Source organism: Littorina saxatilis, linkage group LG9 (assembly GCF_037325665.1).
Source record: "Littorina saxatilis isolate snail1 linkage group LG9, US_GU_Lsax_2.0, whole genome shotgun sequence".
NCBI lineage: Eukaryota > Metazoa > Mollusca > Gastropoda > Littorinimorpha > Littorinidae > Littorina > Littorina saxatilis.
In genome coordinates, this window is record NC_090253.1 from 51,208,761 (window position 1) to 51,232,103 (window position 23,343).

General features: G+C 42.1%; 1 protein-coding gene and 1 long non-coding RNA gene across 2 annotated transcripts in view; one reads left to right on the forward strand and one right to left on the reverse strand.

Moving 5' to 3' along the window:
* LOC138977453 (uncharacterized) overlaps nt 1-3,441 on the forward strand; it is an 11,258-nt gene extending 7,817 nt beyond the window's left edge. The window contains exons 3-4 of the mRNA XM_070350322.1: nt 1,672-1,797; nt 3,013-3,441. Of these exons, the coding sequence (XP_070206423.1) occupies nt 1,672-1,797; nt 3,013-3,251 (365 nt within the window). The 3' untranslated portion in view covers nt 3,252-3,441. The remainder of the gene's footprint in view (nt 1-1,671; nt 1,798-3,012) is intronic.
* LOC138976412 (uncharacterized) overlaps nt 1-23,343 on the reverse strand; it is a 556,176-nt gene that overhangs the window by 57,201 nt on the left and 475,632 nt on the right. The window lies entirely within an intron of this gene.

Genomic DNA, 23,343 nt, shown 5'->3' on the forward strand with positions numbered 1-23,343 from the left:
TAAACTACTGGACCGATCTTTATGACATTTGACATGAGAGTTCCTGGTTATGAAATCCCCATACTTTTTTTTCATTTTTTCAATCAATGTCTTTGATGACGTCATATTCGGCTTTTCGTGAAGGTTGAGGCGGCACTGTCACGCTCTCATTTTTCAACCAAATTGGTTGAAATTGTGGTCAAGTAATTTTCGACGAAGTCCGGACTTCGGTATTGCATTTCAGCTTGGTGGCTTAAAAACTAATGAGTGAGTTTGGTCATTAAAAATCTTAAAATTGTAACAAAAATATTTTTTTTATAAAACGATCCAAATTTACGTTCATCTTATTCTTTATTATTTTCTGATTACAAAAATATGTTATATTTGTATAAAAAACAAGCTCTGAAAATTAATAATATAAAAATTATTATCAAAATTAAATTGTCCAAATCAATTTAAAAATACCTTCATCTTATTCCTTGTCGGTTCCTGATTCCAAAAACATATAGATATGATATGTTTGGATTAAAAACACGCTCAGAAAGTTAAAACGAAAAGAGGTACAGAAAAGCGTGCTATCCTTCTCAGCGCAAGTACTACCCCGCTCTTCTTGTCAATTTCACTGCCTTTGCCGTGCGCGGTGGACTGACGATGCTACGAGTATACGGTCTTGCTGCGTTGCATTGCGTTCAGTTTCATTCTGTTCGACAGCTACTTGACTAAATGTTGTATTTTCGCCTTACGCGACTTGTTTTTACTTTTTTTTTTTAACATAACAATGTTTAATGTCACTGTATGTTTGAAAGACCATGGTCAAATTTGTAAAACAAATGTTAAATTAGAAAATAAATACAATTTTGGTTCATGATTTTTCCTATGCCTGTGCTGAAAATAAGAAATAAAATGTCGGTATATAAGTCACTCAGATGCAGTGTATTATGAATGGTTTGAGTTTGTTGCGGTTGACCCTGCACATTTAGACCTATGATGATGATACCTCCGTTTTTGTTGAACAATTTTGCCTTCACACCTCCCATAGGGTGACGTAATTCACAACTTCCTGTGTTACACAAACTCAGTGATGACCATTTCACACAACTTTCTACTGATGAACAATGTTGCCTTCACTCCTCCCAAAGGGTGACGGATGTCAGAACTTCCTGTGTACACAAACTGATGACGTATTTCACAACAAAATGGCGCTGCCCATGGTCACCCTCAAAACTAACCGTTAACCACTATAATGATAAGAACAAGGAGAGTGTCTGCAATGCTAGATGTGGGCTACTTGTTGTTATGTAGTTATCTGTATATCATTGTGTCTGTAATGATGGATGTAGGCTACTTGCTGATATTTGATTAGCTGGTTATTATTGTGTTTGTATTGACGGATGTGGGCCACTTGTTGTAATGTAGTTATCTGTGTGACATTGTGTTTGTATTGACGGATGTGGGCTACTTGTTGTAATGTCATTATCTGTGTATTATTGTGTCATTAGCTGGGTATTATTGTGTACCTGTACTGCGGGCTATGGGCTACGTGTTGTAATGTAATTTATCTGTGTGTTATATGTCGGCTGTAGTTATGAATGTGGGCTACTTGTAATGTAATTTATCGGTGTGTTGTGTGCCTGTAAGGATGGACGAGGGCTACTTATAATGTAATCATGCGTGTATTATTGTGTGTGTCAGACTGGCTGCACACAGCGTGCAGTGGTGATGGTGTGTGCGGCCCAGCCAACTCTCAGTGTTTCGAGGACGGGTGCATGTGTGCCATCGGGTTCTACTACTCTGAGGGAAGCAGAACCTGCCTGGACTGTAAGTATATTCATGCAGGGATAGTGTTAACGTGTAGCGGTGTATAGGTTAGAGGAAACACCTATTAATGCAGCGTCGCCCAAAACAAATAACGGTTTTGGGTGTGACGAAAAAAAGAACAGGGCCGGAGTGCTATGTAAATAAGGAGCAATACTTCCAAACCCATTACAATATATGACACTACCAGCCTGCTCCCGCGTATTGAGCCAGAATTTTTTGTTTTGGCAAATTGACGTTGCAGTTCCGGAGCAAATGCATGATCATTGTTTTTTAGCGAATTTGTGTTTAAACGTGTTTTTCCCATAATATAACAATGCACAGCTCGAAAATATGGCCAAGAACAAATCTTCGGTACTTCGAAGAAAGAAGAATAACAACATTCTTGTCCAACACGACTTGCATTCGGCCGTGTGCGCTGTAAAATCTCCCAACCTTCAAAGCAGACGAAAAGCAGACATCTTCATTTTCTTCCAAGGTAGAATTCGTTGGTCATAAAATCTTGCAGCACCCAAACATACTTCTCCGCGCTTTTTTTTCTTTTCATATGCAGTTGCTTCGCAAAATAAAACGTCATTCTTCTTCTCAACTTGTCAAGTCAGTCAAAACGACTGCAGCACATAGAACTGGGCAATGACACTGATTGAAATAGGAAAGATCTTCGATGACGCAAATATAAATGACGTCACGTCATGTGGTCACACCTATCTCGAGAACTAAGCGTCACACAGAACTAGCGCCCTTCCATTATACAGTTTTGTGGTTTTAGCCAATATACTTTTCCGGAAATAACTCTGCCATCGGGTCCCACTATATACTCTGTGGGCCGCAGAGCCTTCGCCGTGTTGTGTGAGTATAACGGTGAAGGGATTGCGTTTCCTGTAGTCTTTGACCCGGTACACTTTTGTGGAATAGGTCAAATGGGGTTATACTGCAATGGTAGGAGACTTCGATTTGAGTTTCTCGAGTGTTTGAATAATATGTCCTTTTTTTTAAGATAACATTGTGTTCAGAGCGACTGTGTGCACAAACGGGTGTAAGTGTGCGGGTGCGCGCGCGCGCGCACGTGTGTATGTGTATGTGTGTGTGTGTGTGTGTGTGTGTGTGTGTGTGTGTGTGTGTGTGTGCACGCTGGGGATGCATACATGCGTACGTGCGTGCCAGTGTCAGATCTGGCCTGGCGTGTTTAGCACTTGACTGATCTTACTTTGTTAACAGCGTGCACGGACCTGGACACAGACGGCTACCTCATGTACGCTAATGCCACTATCAATGAAAACATCGTGTATTCCAACAACGGCACTGAAGATGATTGCTCATATATCTGCTCCAAGGATCCAACATGTCTGAGTTTCGAGTTCAGCGTGGGTGAACCTTGCAAGTTTCATCACGTGGCTGCAAGCGTCTCTAACTGGGAAGTAGCCGGGTCGTACTTGTTTCAGAGGACTTGCGTCTAAGTCAATTTCACTTTGTAACGCGACATGGCCTAGTTATCGGTTGAAATACAGAAACGTCTCCGTAATGTGTGCCCGCTTTATACTGAGTTTTTGAAGTTGATGTTAGGGGTGGTTGCGTTTGGTGCAGTCTGTCCATCGTGCTGCTTGTGTCGACTTCAGGAATAATGAAGTAAAGTGAGTTAGTACTTCATACTTTGACTCAGGTTTTGTTTACTAGTTTGTGTGTGTGTGTGTGTGTATGTGTGTGTGTGTGTATGTGTGTGCTATTGTGTGTGTGTGTGTGTGTGTGTATGTGCGTGTGTCTGTAAGTGTGTGTTTTTGTGAGTGTTAGGAGGTGCATTTGTACTGAGTGTAGTCGATATTTCATCCGTTTAACCTTCTTGCTGAATGGTGTCAAATCTATGCCCTGATCCTCACCGCCCCGACTGTACCGTAAACATGATTAACACACACACACACACACACACACACACACACACATATCAAGACATACTGACACACACACACACATAAACTGACACACACACACACATTTATTAATAGCAAGACATACTGACACACACACACACACACACACACATATCAAGACATACTGACACACACACACTCACACATAAACTCGCACACACACACACACACACATAAACTCGCACACACACACACACACACACACACACGCACACACACACACACACACACACACACACACACACACACACACACACACACACACCATAAGACTCCACAAACAGAACACGCCAAAACAAATAACTGGTGAGACAATATGCACGTCTTTTAATGGTAGTAACAATAGCAACTGTGGGTGAACATTAACTTCTGACTGCACTGCAGTTTCAACATCACATTGAACGACTAAAGCTCTAAACAACAATGATTTGGACATCTATAGAAACAAATATCTTAAAAAATCGAGCTAAATTACTACGATCTAAGCGTTATTAACTGAAGAATCATACACGAAACATAATTCAAATATGTCTGACATGATTGTATATGTATTCTTAAATAGCTTGAAATGTTTGGCAAAAATGTCCCGGCATTCTAGCAGTATATTTATATGATTTGATATGACTGAACATAACACAAATAAATTAATGAATACATTATTATTCCGGGTAAAGTAAAAAAAATTAAAAAAAACACAATAGTACAATTAAAAGACAACAAGGGAAAAACAAAGTACAAAACTTTTTATTTCTCATGGGCCTTAATTGATGAAGAGCAAATAAACACAAATGAAATGAAAAAAGAGCGGGTCGGTTGGCCTAGTGGTAAGGCGTCCGCCACGTGATCGGGAAGTCGTGGGTTCGAATCCCGGCACGGCCGGGTCATACCTAAGACTTTACAAGAAGAGCAAACGCTCGATCGAGTCACTTTCGCAGTTCTGAATATTATATGAGGCATCAGATGGACAGGAAGAAATTGCTATTCACAACACAATGAGTCACGTTCACATAAAATTTGAGCCCGGTCACTTTTATAGTTTCCGAGAAAAGCCCAACGTTAAGTTGTGTGTTGCCGAACAGAAAAGGCTAGTTATCTCCCTTGTTTTTCTGATAACGTTCGTAAAAGGCTACAGATGTAAATACTTTGATGTAAAGAATAATCCTACAAAGTTTCAATCACATCCGATGAACTTTGTCAAAGATATAAAATGTCTAATTTTTCCTTTGACGCTGACCTGTGACCTTGAAAAAGGTCAAAGGTCAACGAAACCATCGTTAAAGTGTAGAGGTCATTGGAGGTCACGACTAAACAAAATATGAGCCCGATCGCTTTGATAGTTTCCGAGAAAAGTCCAACGTTAAGGTGGTGTCTACGGACGGCCGGCCGGACAGACTAACACTGACCGATTACATAGAGTCACTTTTTCTCAAGTGACTCAAAAATTGGCAATCTAGTGTCTACTCCGCCTGGCGTCAGGCATTATGGGGTTAGTGCTAGGACTGGTTGGTCCGGTGTCAGAATAATGTGACTGGGTGAGACATGAAGCCTGTGCTGCGACTTCTGTCTTGTGTGTGGCGCACGTTATATGTCAAAGCAGCACCGCCCTGATATGGCCCTTCGTGGTCGGCTGGGCGTTAAGCAAACAAACAAACAAATGAAAAGGAGCGGGTGGGTCGGGCCTTCGGGTTGTTTGCTTTTTGGTTTCTTTGTCTTCTGTGTGAGTCAAAATGCATAAAGCATCAAGTTATGCAAAACACAGTTCAACAACATTGGTAGCAGAAGCCATCAAAAATTAAAAGGAATAAGACTCATCAGGTGAACAGAAATGATGCACTCTGATTGGGCAACTACATATCAACATCATCATCAATAATAAAAATAATAATAAGAATAATAATTTTATTGATAATAATAATTAATGATTCTTATTACTCTATAGCAGCACACACACCTAGCACAACAACATAAAGTCTTGGAGCATTTGGTTATACAAGTAAGAGACCAACAATTAATAAATGGAATTTCTATCAATTCATAACAATTCTTATATTATGCACAAGCACACCAACATCAGTAATAATGAAATGCATTTTTTCTTCACTACAAACAGTATGAAGACTAAATATTAAAGGAAGCATAACTTTAAGTGTGCACATACACACATACACACATACACACATACACACATACACACATACATATCAACGTGTATGAATACCGGATTGAACTTATACAGATGTCTGCACACACATTCATGCCAAAGAAAGTATATTGTCTTTAGAAATATCCAAGATGTGGTGTAATTCTCATAAAGAGTACTCCCAGTATACCAAATTAAGCAGCTACAGACCTGGGAACCCTGTTTTGCACTTGGGGTATTCTCAAACAAACTTGGTATATTTTCAGAAAAATTGAGCGTACTCCACACAGCATTTGCACATCCATGACTCAAACATGGTTCACAATGCATCCGTCGCACCGTTAATATGAGTTATTTCTAATATGCTGACTGTTAGCAAATGATAACAAGACATGTCGAGAAAAAAAGATATCAAGCATGAGCCTTTTATTTGCTAACAGTCAGCATATTATAAATAACGGTTTTATTACCGTTTAATTCGACCAAAAGAAGTTTCGAAGCAACCCCGCGAATTAGACAGAACAGCCGCAATGGGAACTTGAGCGCTTCTACCTGATTATGCCTGTCAGTCAAAGAATTCTCGTGACCTGAGTCAGCCAATCAGAGTAACACACCTGACGTGATGAATATTCACAGGTCAAATGCCTTTGACACACAACAATCTCACAAGATAAACCATGTTGAACATGCGTTTCTCGTTGAACAGAGAGGGACAGATTTAGAACCGACTCCATACGGATGGGAAATGACGTAAAGATACATTTGATGTAAAGCGAGTGGCGCAATTTTACTTGATTTTTCCCGAACATAGATCATTTAGATTTCAAGTGAGCGGTCGGCATTGCAAACTCAGACGATGGGCGGTGCCTTGCTGTTCCGTTACGCACCCACCGACAAAATTCGCTTTTCGGTATTTTTTTAGATAAAGAGAGTATTACCTGACAGCATTTGAAGTGCCATTCTTTAGAATAAATCACGCTGATATTGTTGAATTACATTTTTACTTTGTCTTGTTAATTTTTAGCGTGATAAACAAAAAGGGTCCCTGCCTGAACGTTATAACATTTAGAGGGTCACCTAGAATCCGTCCTGATTGGTCACAAAGCCATATGGGGCACTGAATTGGTAATAATTTAGTTTACCAATACATTTGAAACAGATGTTTCTTTCAATGATTAGGACAAAAACTGTCATCATGTGTCAAAATTTGGATCGGCTTTGGGATGTGCTTGTGAAGAAAAGTAGTCTAGGAATTGTTCTCGTCGTATTTTGTGTCCACTGACCGTACTGATCGTATTCTAAACAATCATGCGTACAAAATGCGACACAATCGTATGGGTTGCCAGGTCTGTCCCGGGTGATGCTTGGACTACACAGTTCGGATGTTGTTGATCGTGTCCTTACCCATACTTTGTTTAAGCAGAATGTCAACGTTAAAAATATGGGTCGTACCCAGGACATATGCCATGCATTCATGGTTTACTTGTTTACAAGTGTAATGGGGCATTTGAAACCTGGTCAGTAGACAAGATCTTAAATAATTAGGTTTTTAACCAAGTACTCAAACCATTGCGTAATTTCTAGTACACAGTCCGGATGGTGTAGGTCGTGTACAACCTTTGTGATGAAATTGTATGGTGTGTATCCTCATTCAGATGACGTCGGATGTGTACGACCCATACTCAGCAGGGAAAAAACTTTATGTGCAGACCCAGAGACGGAAGCCATGTCCCACCCCCGTGTCATCACAATGGCACGTAAAAGACCTTGGTCATTCTGCCATAAGTGGCTGAATACACCTAAACACGCAGACACCTGGGTAGCGCGACTCCGTTGCTGCTAGCTTTCCACTGGGAGGAAGCGACCCGAATTTACCAGCGATGGGACAGTAAAGTAATGAAATGAAATGAAAGGAAATGAAAATGTACGTCTTTTATGGCAATAACAATAGCAACTGTGGGTGAACATTAACTTCTGACTGCACTGCAGTTTCAACATCACATTGAACGACGAAAGCTCTAAACAACAATGATTTGGACATCTATAGAAACAAATATCTTTAAAAAATCGAGTTCAGGAATAACGAAGTAAATTAATTTTTAAGCCACCAAGCTGAAATGCAATACCGAAGTCCGGGTTTCGTCGAAGACTACTTGACCAAAATTTCAACCAATTTCGTTGAAAAATGAGAGCGTGACAGTGCCGCCTCAACTTTCACGAAAAGCCGGATATGACGTCATCAACGACATTTATCCAAAAAATGAAAAAAACGTCTGGGGATATCATACCCAGGAACTCTCATGTTAAATGTCATAAAGATCGATCCAGTAGTTTAGTCTGAATCGCTCTACACACACACACAGACACACACACACACACACACACACACACACACACACACACAGACAGACACACACACATACACCACGACCCTCGTCTCGCTTCCCCCCTCTACGTTAAAACATTTAGTCAAAACTTGACTAAAATTAATGTAAACAAGAGGCGAAGCCTTCAAGGCTCACGTAAGAAATCGACAAACAGTAACACAAACTCAATCACTCCGTCACACACACACACACACAGTACACACATACCTAAAGTGTGGATGGTTACCTAAGAGGCGGCACTGGGTGTAGTGCCTTTCTAGTGCACTTGCACTACAACAGCACTGGGTGCAGTACTCGCTCCGGCATCGAAGAATTTTGCACTAAAAAATGCACCAAATTTGACCTATTTCGTCGCCTATAGAGGACGGAAAGAATGTCATTTTGAACATTGTTATGACATTCTTTCCGTCAAAAAAGTCAATTTAACGGTGTTAAATGAAGCGAGCATCCACACAATTAGGTTGCCATCCAGAGTTTAGGTTGCCATCCACGTGTGGATAGTTGCCTTATGGTGATTTAGGCAACCAAACCTGTGGAAACATGGGTACACACACACACACACACACACACACACACACACACACACACACACACACACACACACACACACACACAGAGAGAGAAAGAGCATAGGTGAAACTGTGCAAGAAAGCGAGACACTAGATCTAGATCTGTCTGTCTGCATGTAGCCTACTTACATGGACACGACTGCCAAATAGTCTCGGCCCGCTCAAAATAACAATCACCGAGACTTTCAGTAATTCCATCGCGTGACGTCTAACCCTCGTACGTCATAATTTGACGTCAATGTAATATGACGTCTTCAAATGTTAAAGTTTCTACCACAGACATACATACATACATACATACATACATACATACATACGCACGCACGCACGCACGCACGCACAGACAGACAAAAGTTAGCATCGCATAGGCTACACTTCGTGAGCCAAAAACAAGTCGCGTAAGGCGAAATTACTACATTTAGTCAAGCTGTGGAACTCACAGAATGAAACCGAACGTAGTCCGCCGCTAGTGCAAAAGGCAACAAGTCGCGTGAGGCGAAAATACAACATTTAGTCAAGTAGCTGTCGAACTCACAGAATGAAACTGAACGCAATGCAATTTTTCAGCAAGACCGTATACTCGTAGCATCGTCAGTCCACCGCTCATGGCAAAGGCAGTGAAATTGACAAGAAGAGCGGGGTAGTAGTTGCGCTGAGAAGGATAGCACGCTTTTCTGTACCTCTCTTTCTGAGCGTGTTTTCAATCCACACACACACACACACACACACACACACACACACGCACACACACACACACATGAAGAAATAACTTTTCTGCACAAGCAGTAATGTCATCATCCATAAGCCAGTAAAACGTATTCCAAAATAACAAAAACAATAACGGTTGTAAATCGGTTCTGCGTAATGTCTTATTTCACAGAAGCTGGACAAACATTTCCGAAATTTTTGTTATCTCAGTTTCACTATATTGTCAAATATCAGGACTGAAAATTAATGGAATGGTCATTCCCAAGGTCTAATTACAATGGTTTTTTTTCCTGCGATCGGCGAAATCTGATATGCTGAGCTGACAGATGAAATTATACTTTTGTTATCCTACCTTGATGTTTGCGTCATGTTTTCATAAGCTAGAGATGCAGTGTTAGCAATTTAATCTTGATTTATTTTTAGTGAAAACTCAACTACAGCTGACGTACCATAAACCCCACACTTTAAAAAAAATAACCCACCCATAACACATTGTAATCCTCGTGACTGTTTAACTGCTTCCATTATGTTTAAAGTACAATTAGGCTTTGGGGAAGATAATCTAAAAGAATTAAATGAAAGCCTGTCAACGTTGAAATAATTCTTATAATTCAATCTGTCACCGAGTTTGATTACGCTTTCATGCGATTGCAACAAGGCAAAAAATGGTTCCGTTCTGTTCACATATTCCTCACTGTTCACTTACCTGCTACAGACAAGTCACAAGAAACGTGTTTCCTTATTTTCGTCCAAATATTCGGCTTCCACTTAAATCTTTCAAATGTATTGTTTTCTTCTTTTTTCGTGATCGCAGAACAGCAAAATGTATCGAAAATGTGTTAATGGTTCTTGTACACATCATCGTATTCAAAGTCATGTATCTAAAAGGACCAAATAATAGAGATAACGTTTCAATAGATTACCCCTATACCAGCACCGCATGTGAGCCCCATATCGACCCAATGTTATTTTGCACGTCTTCTGGGGCCCAGTAAGCCGATCTTGGTCCCACATGGATAGCATCTAGGGTAACCACAATCACCCCATATGTTCCCAGACAGCACGCCTAGATGTGCCCCAGATTGGCCCTATATGTGCTCACTTATGGGGCTGATCTTAGCAACCCCATATAAGACCCATACTGGAAGCGCAAATTGTATTGGTGTGGGTCCTATCCGGGCCCAATGTGGGGTGCATCCAGGTACGATGTGGGGTGCATCCAGGTACAATGTGGGGTGCATCCAGGCTCAATGTGGGGTGCATCCAGGTACAATGTGGGGTGCATCCAGGTTCGATGTGGGGTGCATCCAGGCTCAATGTGGGGTGCATCCAGGTTCGATGTGGGGTGCATCTAGGTACAATGTGGGGTACATCTAGGCACAATGTGGGGTGCATCCAGGCTCAATGTGGGGTGCATCCAGGCTCAATGTGCGGTGCATCTAGCCACAATGTGGGGTGCATCCAGGCTCAATGTGCGGTGCATCTAGCCACAATGTGGGGTGCATCCAGGTACAATGTGGGGTGCATCCAGGCACAATGTGGGGTGCATCCAGGCTCAATGAGGGGTGCATCCAGGCTCAATGTGCGGTGCATCTAGCCACAATGTGGGGTGCATCCAGGCTCAATGTGGGGTGCATCCAGGCTCAATGTGCGGTTCATCTAGGCTCAATGTGGGGTGCATCCAGGCTCAATGTGCGGTTCATCCAGGTACAATGTGGGGTGCATCCAGGCTCAATGTGGGGTGCATCTAGGCTCAATGTGGGGTGCATCCAGGCTCAATGTGCGGTTCATCTAGGCTCAATGTGCGGTGCATCCAGGTACAATGTGGGGTGCATCCAGGCTCAATGTGCGGTTCATCTAGGCTCAATGTGCGGTTCATCTAGGCTCAATGTGGGGTGCATCCAGGCTCAATGTGCGGTTCATCCAGGTACAATGTGGGGTGCATCCAGGCTCAATGTGGGGTGCATCCAGGCTCAATGTGGGGCGCATCCAGGCTCAATGTGGGGTGCATACAGGCTCAATGTGGGGTGCATCTAGGCTAAATGTGGGATACATCCAGGCTCAATGTGGGGTGCATCCAGGCTCAATGTGGGGTGCATTCAGGCTCAATGTTGGGCGCATCTAGGCTCAATGTGGGGTGCATCCAGGCTCAATGTTGGGCGCATCCAGGCTCAATGTGGGGTGCATCCAGGCTCAATGTGGGATACATCCAGGCTCAATGTGGGGTGCATTCAGGCTCAATGTGGGGTGCATCCAGGCTCAATGTGGGATACATCCAGGCTCAATGTGGGGTGCATCCAGGCTCAATGTGGGGTGCATCCAGGCTCAATGTGGGATGCATCCAGGCTCAATGTGGGGTGCATCTAGGCACAATGTGGGGTGCATCCAGGCTCAATGTGGGGTGCATCCAGGCTCAATGTGGGGTGCATTCAGGCTCAATGTGGGATAAATCCAGGCTCAATGTGGGATACATCCAGGCTCAATGTGGGGTGCATCCAGGCTCAATGTGGGGTGCATCCAGGCTCAATGTGGGGTGCATCCAAGCTCAATGTGGGGTGCATCCAGGCTCAATGTGGGTTGCATTCAGGCTCAATGTGGGGTGCATCCAGGCTCAATGTGGGGTGCATCCATGCTAAATGTTGGGTGCATCCAGGCTCAATTTGGGGTGCATCCATGCTAAATGTGGGGTGCATCCATGCTAAATGTGGGGTGCAGCCAGGCTCAATGTGGGGTGCATCCAGGCACAATGTGGGGTGCATCCAGGCTCAATGTGGGGTGCATCCAGGCTCAATGTGGGGTGCATCCAGGCTCAATGTGGGGTGCATCCAGGCTCAATGTGGGGTGCATCCAGGCTCAATGTGGGATGCATCCAGGCACAATGTCGGGTGCATCCAGGCACAAGGTGGGGTGCATCCAGGCTCAATGTGGGGTGCATCCAGGCTCAATGTGGGGTGCATCCAGGCTCAATGTGGGGTGCATCTAGGCACAATGTGGGGTGCATCCAGGCACAATGTGGGGTGCATCTAGGCTCAATGTGGGATATATCCAGGCTCAATGTGGGATACATCCATGTTAAATGTGGGGTGCATCCAGGCTTAATGTGGCGTGCATCCAGGCTCAATGTGGGGTGCACCCTGGTCTAATTCTGGCCGCATGTGGGGTACATCTGAGCTTAATGTGGGATGCACCCTGGCTTAATACTGACAGTATGTGGGGAACATCCGGGCCCAATGCGGGGTGCACCCTAGCTTAAAGCTGGCCTTTTTTGGGGAGCATACTGGCCAAATGGGAGCCACATGTGAGGAGCAAGTGTAATGCCAAGATGGGACCCATACCCATACCATTTGCGCTTCCAGTATGGGTCATTTAGTGGTTGCCCAGATCGTCCCCATATGTGAGCACATATTGGGCCAATCTGGGGCACATCTGGGCGTGCTGGTTGGGTGGTCAGTAAGTCAGTCACGCTCACTAACACGCACACACACATACATCCTCGTCTCCTTTCTCAATTCCCATTCTGCCGGAGTACGTTTAGCCAAATATTGATTAAATGTTAAGACGAAAACAAAATACACGAAAAAGTACACAAAGTTATTACTTATGTTGATCCTTTTAATTCCTTTTGTAATAGGCTTGTCTATTTTGTCCCTTCTTCTGTATTTATTTGTCATATTGCCCGTTGGGTTCTGTGCTGTGTACAATTAATTATTTGTAATCTACTTTAATTCTACACGTAATTGTAAAATTGTCAAACTGTCAGAGTAAATTACCTTGTCCATTTGCTTTTTACATTTAGTCAAGTTTTGACTAAATGTTTTAACATAGAGGGGGGAATCGAGACGAGGGTCGTGCTGTATGTGTGTGTGTGTGTGTGTGTGTGTGTGTGTGTGTGTGTGTGTGTGTGTTTGTGTGTGTGCGTGTGTGTGCGTGTGTGTGTGTAGAGCGATTGAGAGTAAACTACTGGACCGATCTTTATGAAATTTGACATGAGAGTTCCTGGGTATGATATCCCCAGACTTTTTGTTCATTTTTTTGATAAATGTCTTTGATGACGTCATATCCGGCTTTTTGTAAAAATTGAGGCGGCACTGTCACACCCTCATTTTTCAATCAAATTGATTGACATTTTGGCCAAGCAGTCTTCGACGAAGGCCGGACTCTGGTATTGCATTTCAGCTTGGTGGTTTAACAATTAATGATGACTTTGGTCATTAAAAATCTGAAAATTGTAATGAAATTTTTTTTTATCAAACGATCCAAATTTACGTTCATCTTTTTTTACATCATTTTCTGATTCCAAAAACATATAAATATGTTATATTTGGATTTAAAAACAAGCTCTGAAAATTTTAAATATAAAAATTATTATCAAAATCAAATTTCCGAAATCGATTTAAAAACAATTTCATCTTATTCCTTGTCGGTTCCTGATTCCAAAAACATATAGATATGTTTGGATTAAAAACACTCTCAGAAAGTTCAAACGAAGAGAGGTACAGCAAAGCGTGCTATGCAGCACAGCGAAACCACTACCGCGCTGAACAGGCTCGTCAGTTTCACTCCGTTTTGCACAAGCGGCGGACTACGGTCATTGTGAAAAAATGCAGTGCGTTCAGTTTCATTCTGTGAGTTCCACAGCTTGACTAAATGTAGTAATTTCGCCTTACGCGACTTGTTTTCTGTTTATGTTTGTGATGGTGTCTGTTCACTTACCTGCTACAGACAAGTCCCAAGAAACGTGTTTCCTTTATTTCGTCCAAATATTCGGCTTCCACTTAAATCTTTCAAATGAAATGTTTTCTTCTTTTTTCGTGATCGCAGAACAGCAAAATGTATCGAAAATGTGTTAATGGTTCTTGTACACATCATCGTATTCAAAGTCATGTCTCTAAAAGGACCAAATAATAGAGATAACGTTTCAATAGATTACCCCTATACCAGCACCGCATGTGAGCCCCATATCGACCCAATGTTATTTTGCACGTCTTCTGGGGCCCAGTAAGCCGATCTTGGTCCCACATGGGTAGCATCTAGGGTAACCACAATCACCCCATATGTTCCCCACAAACAGTAGGCCTACCCAGACAGCACGCCTAGATGTGCCCCAGATTGGCCCTATATGTGCTCACTTATGGGGCTGATCTTAGCAACCCCATAATTATAAGACCCATACTGGAAGCGCAAATTGTATTGGTGTGGGTCCTATCCGGGCCCAATGTGGGGTGCATCCAGGCACAATGTGGGGTGCATCCAGGTACAATGTGGGATACATCCAGGCTCAATGTGGGATACATCCAGGTACGATGTGGGGTGCATCCAGGTACAATGTGGGGTGCATCCAGGTACGATGTGGGGTGCATCCAGGCACAATGTGGGGTGCATCCAGGTACAATGTGGGGTGCATCCAGGTACGATGTGGGGTGCATCCAGGCTCAATGTGGGGTGCATCCAGGCACAATGTGGGGTGCATCCAGGCACAATGTGGGGTGCATCCAGGTACGATGTGGGGTGCATCCAGGTACAATGTGGGGTGCATCCAGGTACGATGTGGGGTGCATCCAGGTACGATGTGGGGTGCATCCAGGTACAATGTGGGGTGCATCCAGGCACAATGTGGGGTGCATCCAGGCTCAATGTGGGATACATCCGGGCACAATGTGGGGTGCATCCAGGCTCAATGTGGGGTGCATCCAGGCTCAATGTGGGGTGCATCCAGGCACAATGTGGGGTGCATCCAGGTACAATGTGGGATACATCCAGGCTCAATGTGGGATACATCCAGGCACAATGTGGGGTGCATCCAGGTACAATGTGGGATACATCCAGGCTCAATGTGGGATACATCCAGGCTCAATGTGGGGTGCATCTAGGCACAATGTGGGGTGCATCCAGGTACAATGTGGGATACATCCAGGCTCAATGTGGGATACATCCAGGCACAATGTGGGGTGCATCCAGGCACAATGTGGGGTGCATCCAGGCTCAATGTGGGGTGCATCCAGGCTCAATGTGGGGTGCATCCAGGCTCAATGTGGGGTGCATCCAGGCTCAATGTAGGATACATCCAGGCTCAATGTGGGGTGCATCCAGGTACAATGTGGGATACATCCAGGCTCAATGTGGGATACATCCAGGCACAATGTGGGGTGCATCCAGGCACAATGTGGGGTGCATCCGGGCCCAATGTGGGGTGCATCTAGGCACAATGTGGGGTGCATCCAGGTACAATGTGGGATACATCCAGGCTCAATGTAGGGTGCATCCAAGCTCAATTTGGGGTGCACCCTGGTCTAATTCTGGCCGCATGTGGGGTACATCTGAGCCCAATGTGGGATGCACCCTGGCTTAATACTGACAGTTTGTGGGGAACATCCGGGCCCAATGCGGGGTGCACCCTAGCTTAAAGCTGGCCTTTTTTGGGGGAGCATCCTGGCCAAATGTGGGCCACATGTGGGGAGCAAGTGTAATGCCAAGATGGGACCATTACCCATACCATTTGCGCTTCCAGTATGGGTTATTTAGTGGTTGCCCAGATCGTCCCCATATGTGAGCACATATTGGGCCAATCTGGGGCACATCTGGGCGTGCTGGCTGGGTGGTCAGTAAATTAGTTACGCGCGCTCACTAACACACTCACACACACATACATCCTCGGCTCCTTTCTCAATTGCCATTCTGCCGGAGTACGTTTTGCCAAATATTGATTAAATGTTAAGACGAAAACAAAATACACGAAAAAGTACACACAGTAATTACTTTTGTTGATCCTTTTAATTCCTTTTGTAACAGGCTTGTCTATTTTGTCCATTATTCTGTATTTATTTGTCATATTGCCCGTTGGGTTCTGTGCTGTGTACAACTGATTTTTTGTAATCTACTTTAATTCTACACGTAATTGTAAAGTTGTTAAACTGTCAGAGTAAATTACCTTGTCTATTTGCTTTTTTTCTGTTTATGTTTGTGATGGTGTCTGTTTTGATTATTGTTCTGGTTGCCAACTAATTATTCTTAATCCAGTTTAATTCTACACCTAATTGTAAAATTACCAATGCTGTTGCATAAAAGCCACACCAGCGGACACCATCCACAAGACGTCCTCGGGCTTCTCGCTGTCTACACAACTTGTTCCGACTGTTCTGCTTGTGGCTACAATACAATCAATTCAAGACTATGCATTGGTGAGTATAGTTTTCTACAGAGGGTGAAAATCGCTCGTTAATTTTCATAGATTGTCTTTTTTGCCCAAGAATTGATAATTCTGTTGGCAAAATACAACAAAAGACAGAATATATCACAAGAAACAGCCGGAGTATGACTACCTAAATGCCTACTCGTGCAAAACACAAGTGTGATGGGATTTGAAAAGAGTATGCACAGACCTGGCACGACATCACAGATTGTTTTCATTACAAGTCTGGGGATTTGTGTTGAGAACGTTCAAATATTTGGTTGCATATAAACATGCTGAGGATTATAAACACGTTTTCGAACGTTTCCACACCAGACTGTGGTGTACCTTCTTGGCTTACTGTCAATGTTTAACCACGTTGTATCACAATGTTTGCGACCTTTATAAGTTCTCCCCTAAAAAGGAAACTATAGTGCACAATATATAAACCATCAACCGGTAGGTGTGCGTTCGTGCGCGTGTGTGTTTATACATGTATGTATGTGTGTGTGTGTGTGTGTGTGTGTGTGTGTGTGTGTGTGTGTGTGTGTGTGTGTGTGTGTGTGTGTGTGTGTGTGTGTGTGCAAGTTCATTCTTGCAAAGCCTTGTATAGTATGTGTTGAAGTTCGATCAACCACACCAACACCTGCAAAGTCTAATGTTGCCGTTTCTTCGGTAACGTATGCATATGGAAGACACTTAGATTCACCACAATTCACCGAACAGTCCTCCTGTTTGGCTTTAGTCCTCTCAAAGAGTGAACCAGTTGACGCATGACACATGACGTCATTGTTCTCACAAGGTTTTTATCACGATTAATGTTTGTGTCGTCAGTACTGTCATTCTTAAGAGTGAGGACTTGGTTTGTTTACTTGCTCAGTTGCATCTCTTTACATTCAAGACTTTGTGATTTGTGTTTTTCAGCGTGAACCTTCTGTTGCTGACATGTTTGTCCATTGTGGGCTTTGTGTCTGCCGCTGAGCCAGGTAAGACTCCACTATCACTCACCTTTTGTTTTCTTGTAACAAGTATCGACCAATGATCATGTTTTGTACGACTAACAAAATGTTTAAATGAAACGACCTTTTTTGTACAAAAATCGGTTGCTGTCTGAGCTGAAGAAGTTACGACTGGCAAGGAACTCAGGAGCTTGGACTGAAATTCGAATAAGTTTTGTTGTTGTTTTTCTACTTAAACATGTCATTGTCAAAGTTCTGCAGATTTTAGTAAAATTACGTCACTCAATTTACGTCAAATATTTTCTTCGCGTCATTTTCTCTCTGTCTGGGGTCGTTTCAAAATCTGTTGCTCTTTGTTGGACAAGAAAAATCGAATCAACGGAAACGCATGTTCAACATGGTTTATCTTGTGAGAATTTTGAATGAAGGCATTTCACCTGTGAATATTCATTACGTCAGGTGAGTGATTGGCTGACCCAGGTCACGAGCATGCTTTGACTGACAGGCATAATATCCAGTTCCCATTGCGGCTGTCTAATTTGCGGGGTCGCTTCAAAATTTCTGTTGGTCGAAATAGACGGTAGTAAAACCGTTACTAGTGGTACCCGTGCTACGCACTTTGTGTGCTGCGCATGCGATGTCATTTTGTTGGTTATGTGCTTGTGAAAATGTTGTTTGCACCCCTCCCCCCCCCCCCCCGCACATTATCCCGCATATAATGAATTATATTCTCTTGGTGAAAAATAAAATGTTAACCCTTACACCGGTGCAATTCTGTAACACATGTTACATAGCCACTGGTGAATTAACAGAGAGAAAAATAACAAAAAACAGTCATATAGGTTTTCGCATCAATGGGAGGTAATCGGAACTGACCAAAAAGACTGCGCGACCGCACGCGACTATACAAACAAACAAAATAAAATACAGCAGGTATGACGTTTGCATGAATCCATGATTACGTCTACATGAACAACAGTGATAAAAGTGCGCATCTCTTCCCAGCCGTGCAGCGCTTTGAAAGTTGGAAGCATTAAAATTTAAACGGGTAAAAAGCCATCGTGAAGATACGAAAAAAAGTATGACGTCTAAAATACTTAATGATTCAAACGCATAGTATAACATATGTAATTGACAACATTGACAACAGAAAATATATACATGGTTCACACACACAATCGAGTGCACACATCCATCCATGCTTATTTAAAGTCATGTACACACACACACACATACATACATACATGGCATCAAGCAACACACAATTAAATGACACATATGGAATATGGAAAACGTATAATGGACATGACCATGGCAAGTAATTTACACCGTTACCTACTATAAAATTGATGATATATATATACCACTCACTTGCTATTCGCCTAAAAGCTTGCGGTGTGCTGTGACACATATAAGAAACCAGAAGAAAAAAGGACTTTACTTTGGCGAAAAGAGCATATGCTGCTTATTTTTGTACATAACTGCTATAACTGTATTTTTTCCGAACACTTACATGTAAAAAACATAGAGATATATCTTACCATTTCACTAAGACAGCCAAAATAACGGTCAAATTAAGGGGAGATCATGATGACGTACATGTCTATGGTTGCACCGGGGGAAAATATTTAGTCGCTGGAACCTATAAGGTATAACACATGTTACATAGCCACTGGTGAATTAACAGAGAGAAAAATAACAAAAAACAGTCATATAGGTTTTCGCATCAATGGGAGGTAAACGGAACTGACCAAAAAGACTGCGCGACCGCACGCGACTATACAAACAAACAAAATAAAATACAGCAGGTATGACGTTTGCATGAATCCATGATTACGTCTACATGAACAACAGTGATAAAAGTGCGCATCTCTTCCCAGCCGTGCAGCGCTTTGAAAGTTGGAAGCATTAAAATTTAAACGGGTAAAAAGCCATCGTGAAGATACGAAAAAAAGTATGACGTCTAAAATACTTAATGATTCAAACGCATAGTATAACATATCTAATTGACAACATTGACAACAGAAAATATATACATGGTTCACACACACAATCGAGTGCACACATCCATCCATGCTTATTTAAAGTCATGTACACACACACACACACATACATACATGGCATCAAGCAACACACAATTAAATGACACATATGGAATATGGAAAACGTATAATGGACATGAACATGGCAAGTAATTTACACCGTTACCTACTATAAAATTGATGATATATATATACCACTCACTTGCTATTCGCCTAAAAGCTTGCGGTGTGCTGTGACACATATAAGAAACCAGAAGAAAAAAGGACTTTACTTTGGCGAAAAGAGCATATGCTGCTTATTTTTGTACATAACTGCTATAACTGTATTTTTTCCGAACACTTACATGTAAAAAACATAGAGATATATCTTACCATTTCACTAAGACAGCCAAAATAACGGTCAAATTAAGGGGAGATCATGATGACGTACATGTCTATGGTTGCACCGGGGAAAAATATTTAGTCGCTGGAACCTATAAGGTATAACACATGTTACATAGCCACTGGTGAATTAACAGAGAGAAAAATAACAAAAAACAGTCATATAGGTTTTCGCATCAATGGGAGGTAATCGGAACTGACCAAAAAGACTGCGCGACCGCACGCGACTATACAAACAAACAAAATAAAATACAGCAGGTATGACGTTTGCATGAATCCATGATTACGTCTACATGAACAACAGTGATAAAAGTGCGCATCTCTTCCCAGCCGTGCAGCGCTTTGAAAGTTGGAAGCATTAAAATTTAAACGGGTAAAAAGCCATCGTGAAGATACGAAAAAAAGTATGACGTCTAAAATACTTAATGATTCAAACGCATAGTATAACATATCTAATTGACAACATTGACAACAGAAAATATATACATGGTTCACACACACAATCGAGTGCACACATCCATCCATGCTTATTTAAAGTCATGTACACACACACATACATACATACATGGCATCAAGCAACACACAATTAAATGACACATATGGAATATGGAAAACGTATAATGGACATGAACATGGTAAGTAATTTACACCGTTACCTACTATAAAATTGATGATATATATATACCACTCACTTGCTATTCGCCTAAAAGCTTGCGGTGTGCTGTGACACATATAAGAAACCAGAAGAAAAAAGGACTTTACTTTGGCGAAAAGAGCATATGCTGCTTATTTTTGTACATAACTGCTATAACTGTATTTTTTCCGAACACTTACATGTAAAAAACATAGAGATATATCTTACCATTTCACTAAGACAGCCAAAATAACGGTCAAATTAAGGGGAGATCATGATGACGTACATGTCTATGGTTGCACCGGGGGAAAATATTTAGTCGCTGGAACCTATAAGGTATAACACATGTTACATAGCCACTGGTGAATTAACAGAGAGAAAAATAACAAAAAACAGTCATATAGGTTTTCGCATCAATGGGAGGTAATCGGAACTGACCAAAAAGACTGCGCGACCGCACGCGACTATACAAACAAACAAAATAAAATACAGCAGGTATGACGTTTGCATGAATCCATGATTACGTCTACATGAACAACAGTGATAAAAGTGCGCATCTCTTCCCAGCCGTGCAGCGCTTTGAAAGTTGGAAGCATTAAAATTTAAACGGGTAAAAAGCCATCGTGAAGATACGAAAAAAAGTATGACGTCTAAAATACTTAATGATTCAAACGCATAGTATAACATATCTAATTGACAACATTGACAACAGAAAATATATACATGGTTCACACACACACAATCGAGTGCACACATCCATCCATGCTTATTTATAGTCATGTACACACACACACACATGGCATCAAGCAACACACAATTAAATGACACATATGGAATATTGAAAACGTATAACGGACATGAACATGGTAAGTATTTTACACCGTTATCTACTATAAAATTGATGATATATATATACCACTCACTTGCTATTCGCCTAAAAGCTTGCGGTGTGCTGTGACACATATAAGAAACCAGAAGAAAAAAGGACTTTACTTTGGCGAAAAGAGCATATGCTGCTTATTTTTGTACATAGCTGCTATAACTGTATTTTTTCCGAACACTTACATGTAAAAAACATAGAGATATATCTTACCATTTCACTAAGACAGCCAAAATAACGGTCAAATTAAGGGGAGATCATGATGACGTACATGTCTATGGTTGAACCGGGGGAAAATATTTAGTCGCTGGAACCTATAAGGTTATACGGCGACTTATCAGGTGATAATGTTTCGAACTATTTAGTAAACAAATCTATGGAATATTTTGGAGTTCCATTAACAGATAAACAGATCTATCTATCTTCTTATTATTTTAGGTTCGTCTGGGGTAGAGAAATAAAACACACAGCTAGGTTCGTCTGAGGTGCGGTCGCGTGTTTAGTCGAACCGAAAGTTGAAGAAGAACCAATCACAGATCTCTTTCGCCGCGATGTCAAAGTTCAGGTCAAAGTTCACTGTTGTCTACTCAAATTTGCGAGACAAACCTCTTCAAACTTTGTTCGTGGACAAAATTGGAAGTCGGGACCTAGCGGAATCGATTTCCTGGGTCACGTTGGCATAGCAACCGAAGGAGAAGGCACAAATCCGCGCGGTTTGGTGACAGGAATCGAAAAACCACCGAAAATCCTATACGCTGACTGTTTTCTTGTAACAAGCATTGGCCAATGATCATGATTTGTACGACTAACAAAATGTTCCAAGGAAACGAACTTTTTGACTGAAATTCGAAAGAGTTCTGTTGTTGTTGTTTTTCTAATATAACCACGCCGTTTTTGCGTAAAGGGTTTTATTACCATTCCAGTGAATCATATGGCTTTATTTGACTGATTCTAGGTGACCCTCTAAAGGTTATAACGTTCAGGCAGGGACCCTTTTTGGCTCACGTAAGTGTAGCCTATGCGATCGTAACTTTGTCTGTCTGTGCGTGCGTGCGTGCGTGCGTCTGTGCGTGTGTATGTCTGTGGTAGAAACTCTAACATTTGAAGACGTCACATTACATTGACGTCACATTATGACGTAAGAGGGTTAGACGTCACGCGAAGGAAGTACTGAAAGTCTCGGTCATTATTATTTTGAGCGCGCCGAGACTAGTTGGCAGTCGTGTCCTTGTAAGTAGGCTACATGCAGACAGACAGATCTAGATCTAGTGTCTCGCTTTCTTGCACAGTTTCACCTATGCTCTTTCTGTGTGTGTGTGTGTGTGTGTGTGTGTGTGTGTGTGTGTGTGTGTGTGTGTGTGTGTGTGTGTGTGACGGAGTGATTGAGTTTGTGTTACTGTTTGTCGATTTCTTACGTGAGCCTTGAAGGCTTCGCCTCTTGTTGTTTATCACGCTAAAAATTACCAAGACAAAGCAAATGGTGAATTCAACAATAGCCTCTGGCTCATGCTGATAATCCATTTTCTCGACATGTCTGTTATCATTTGCTAACTGTCAGCATATTAGAAATAACTAATATTATTACCAATTCAGTGCCCCATATGGCTTTTTGACCAATCAGGACGGATTTTAGGTGACCCTCTAAATGTTATAACGTTCAGGCAGGGACCCTTTTTGTTTATCAAGCTAAAAATGAACAAGACAAAGTAAAAATTTAAATCAGCAATATCAGTGTGATTTATTCTAAAGAATGACA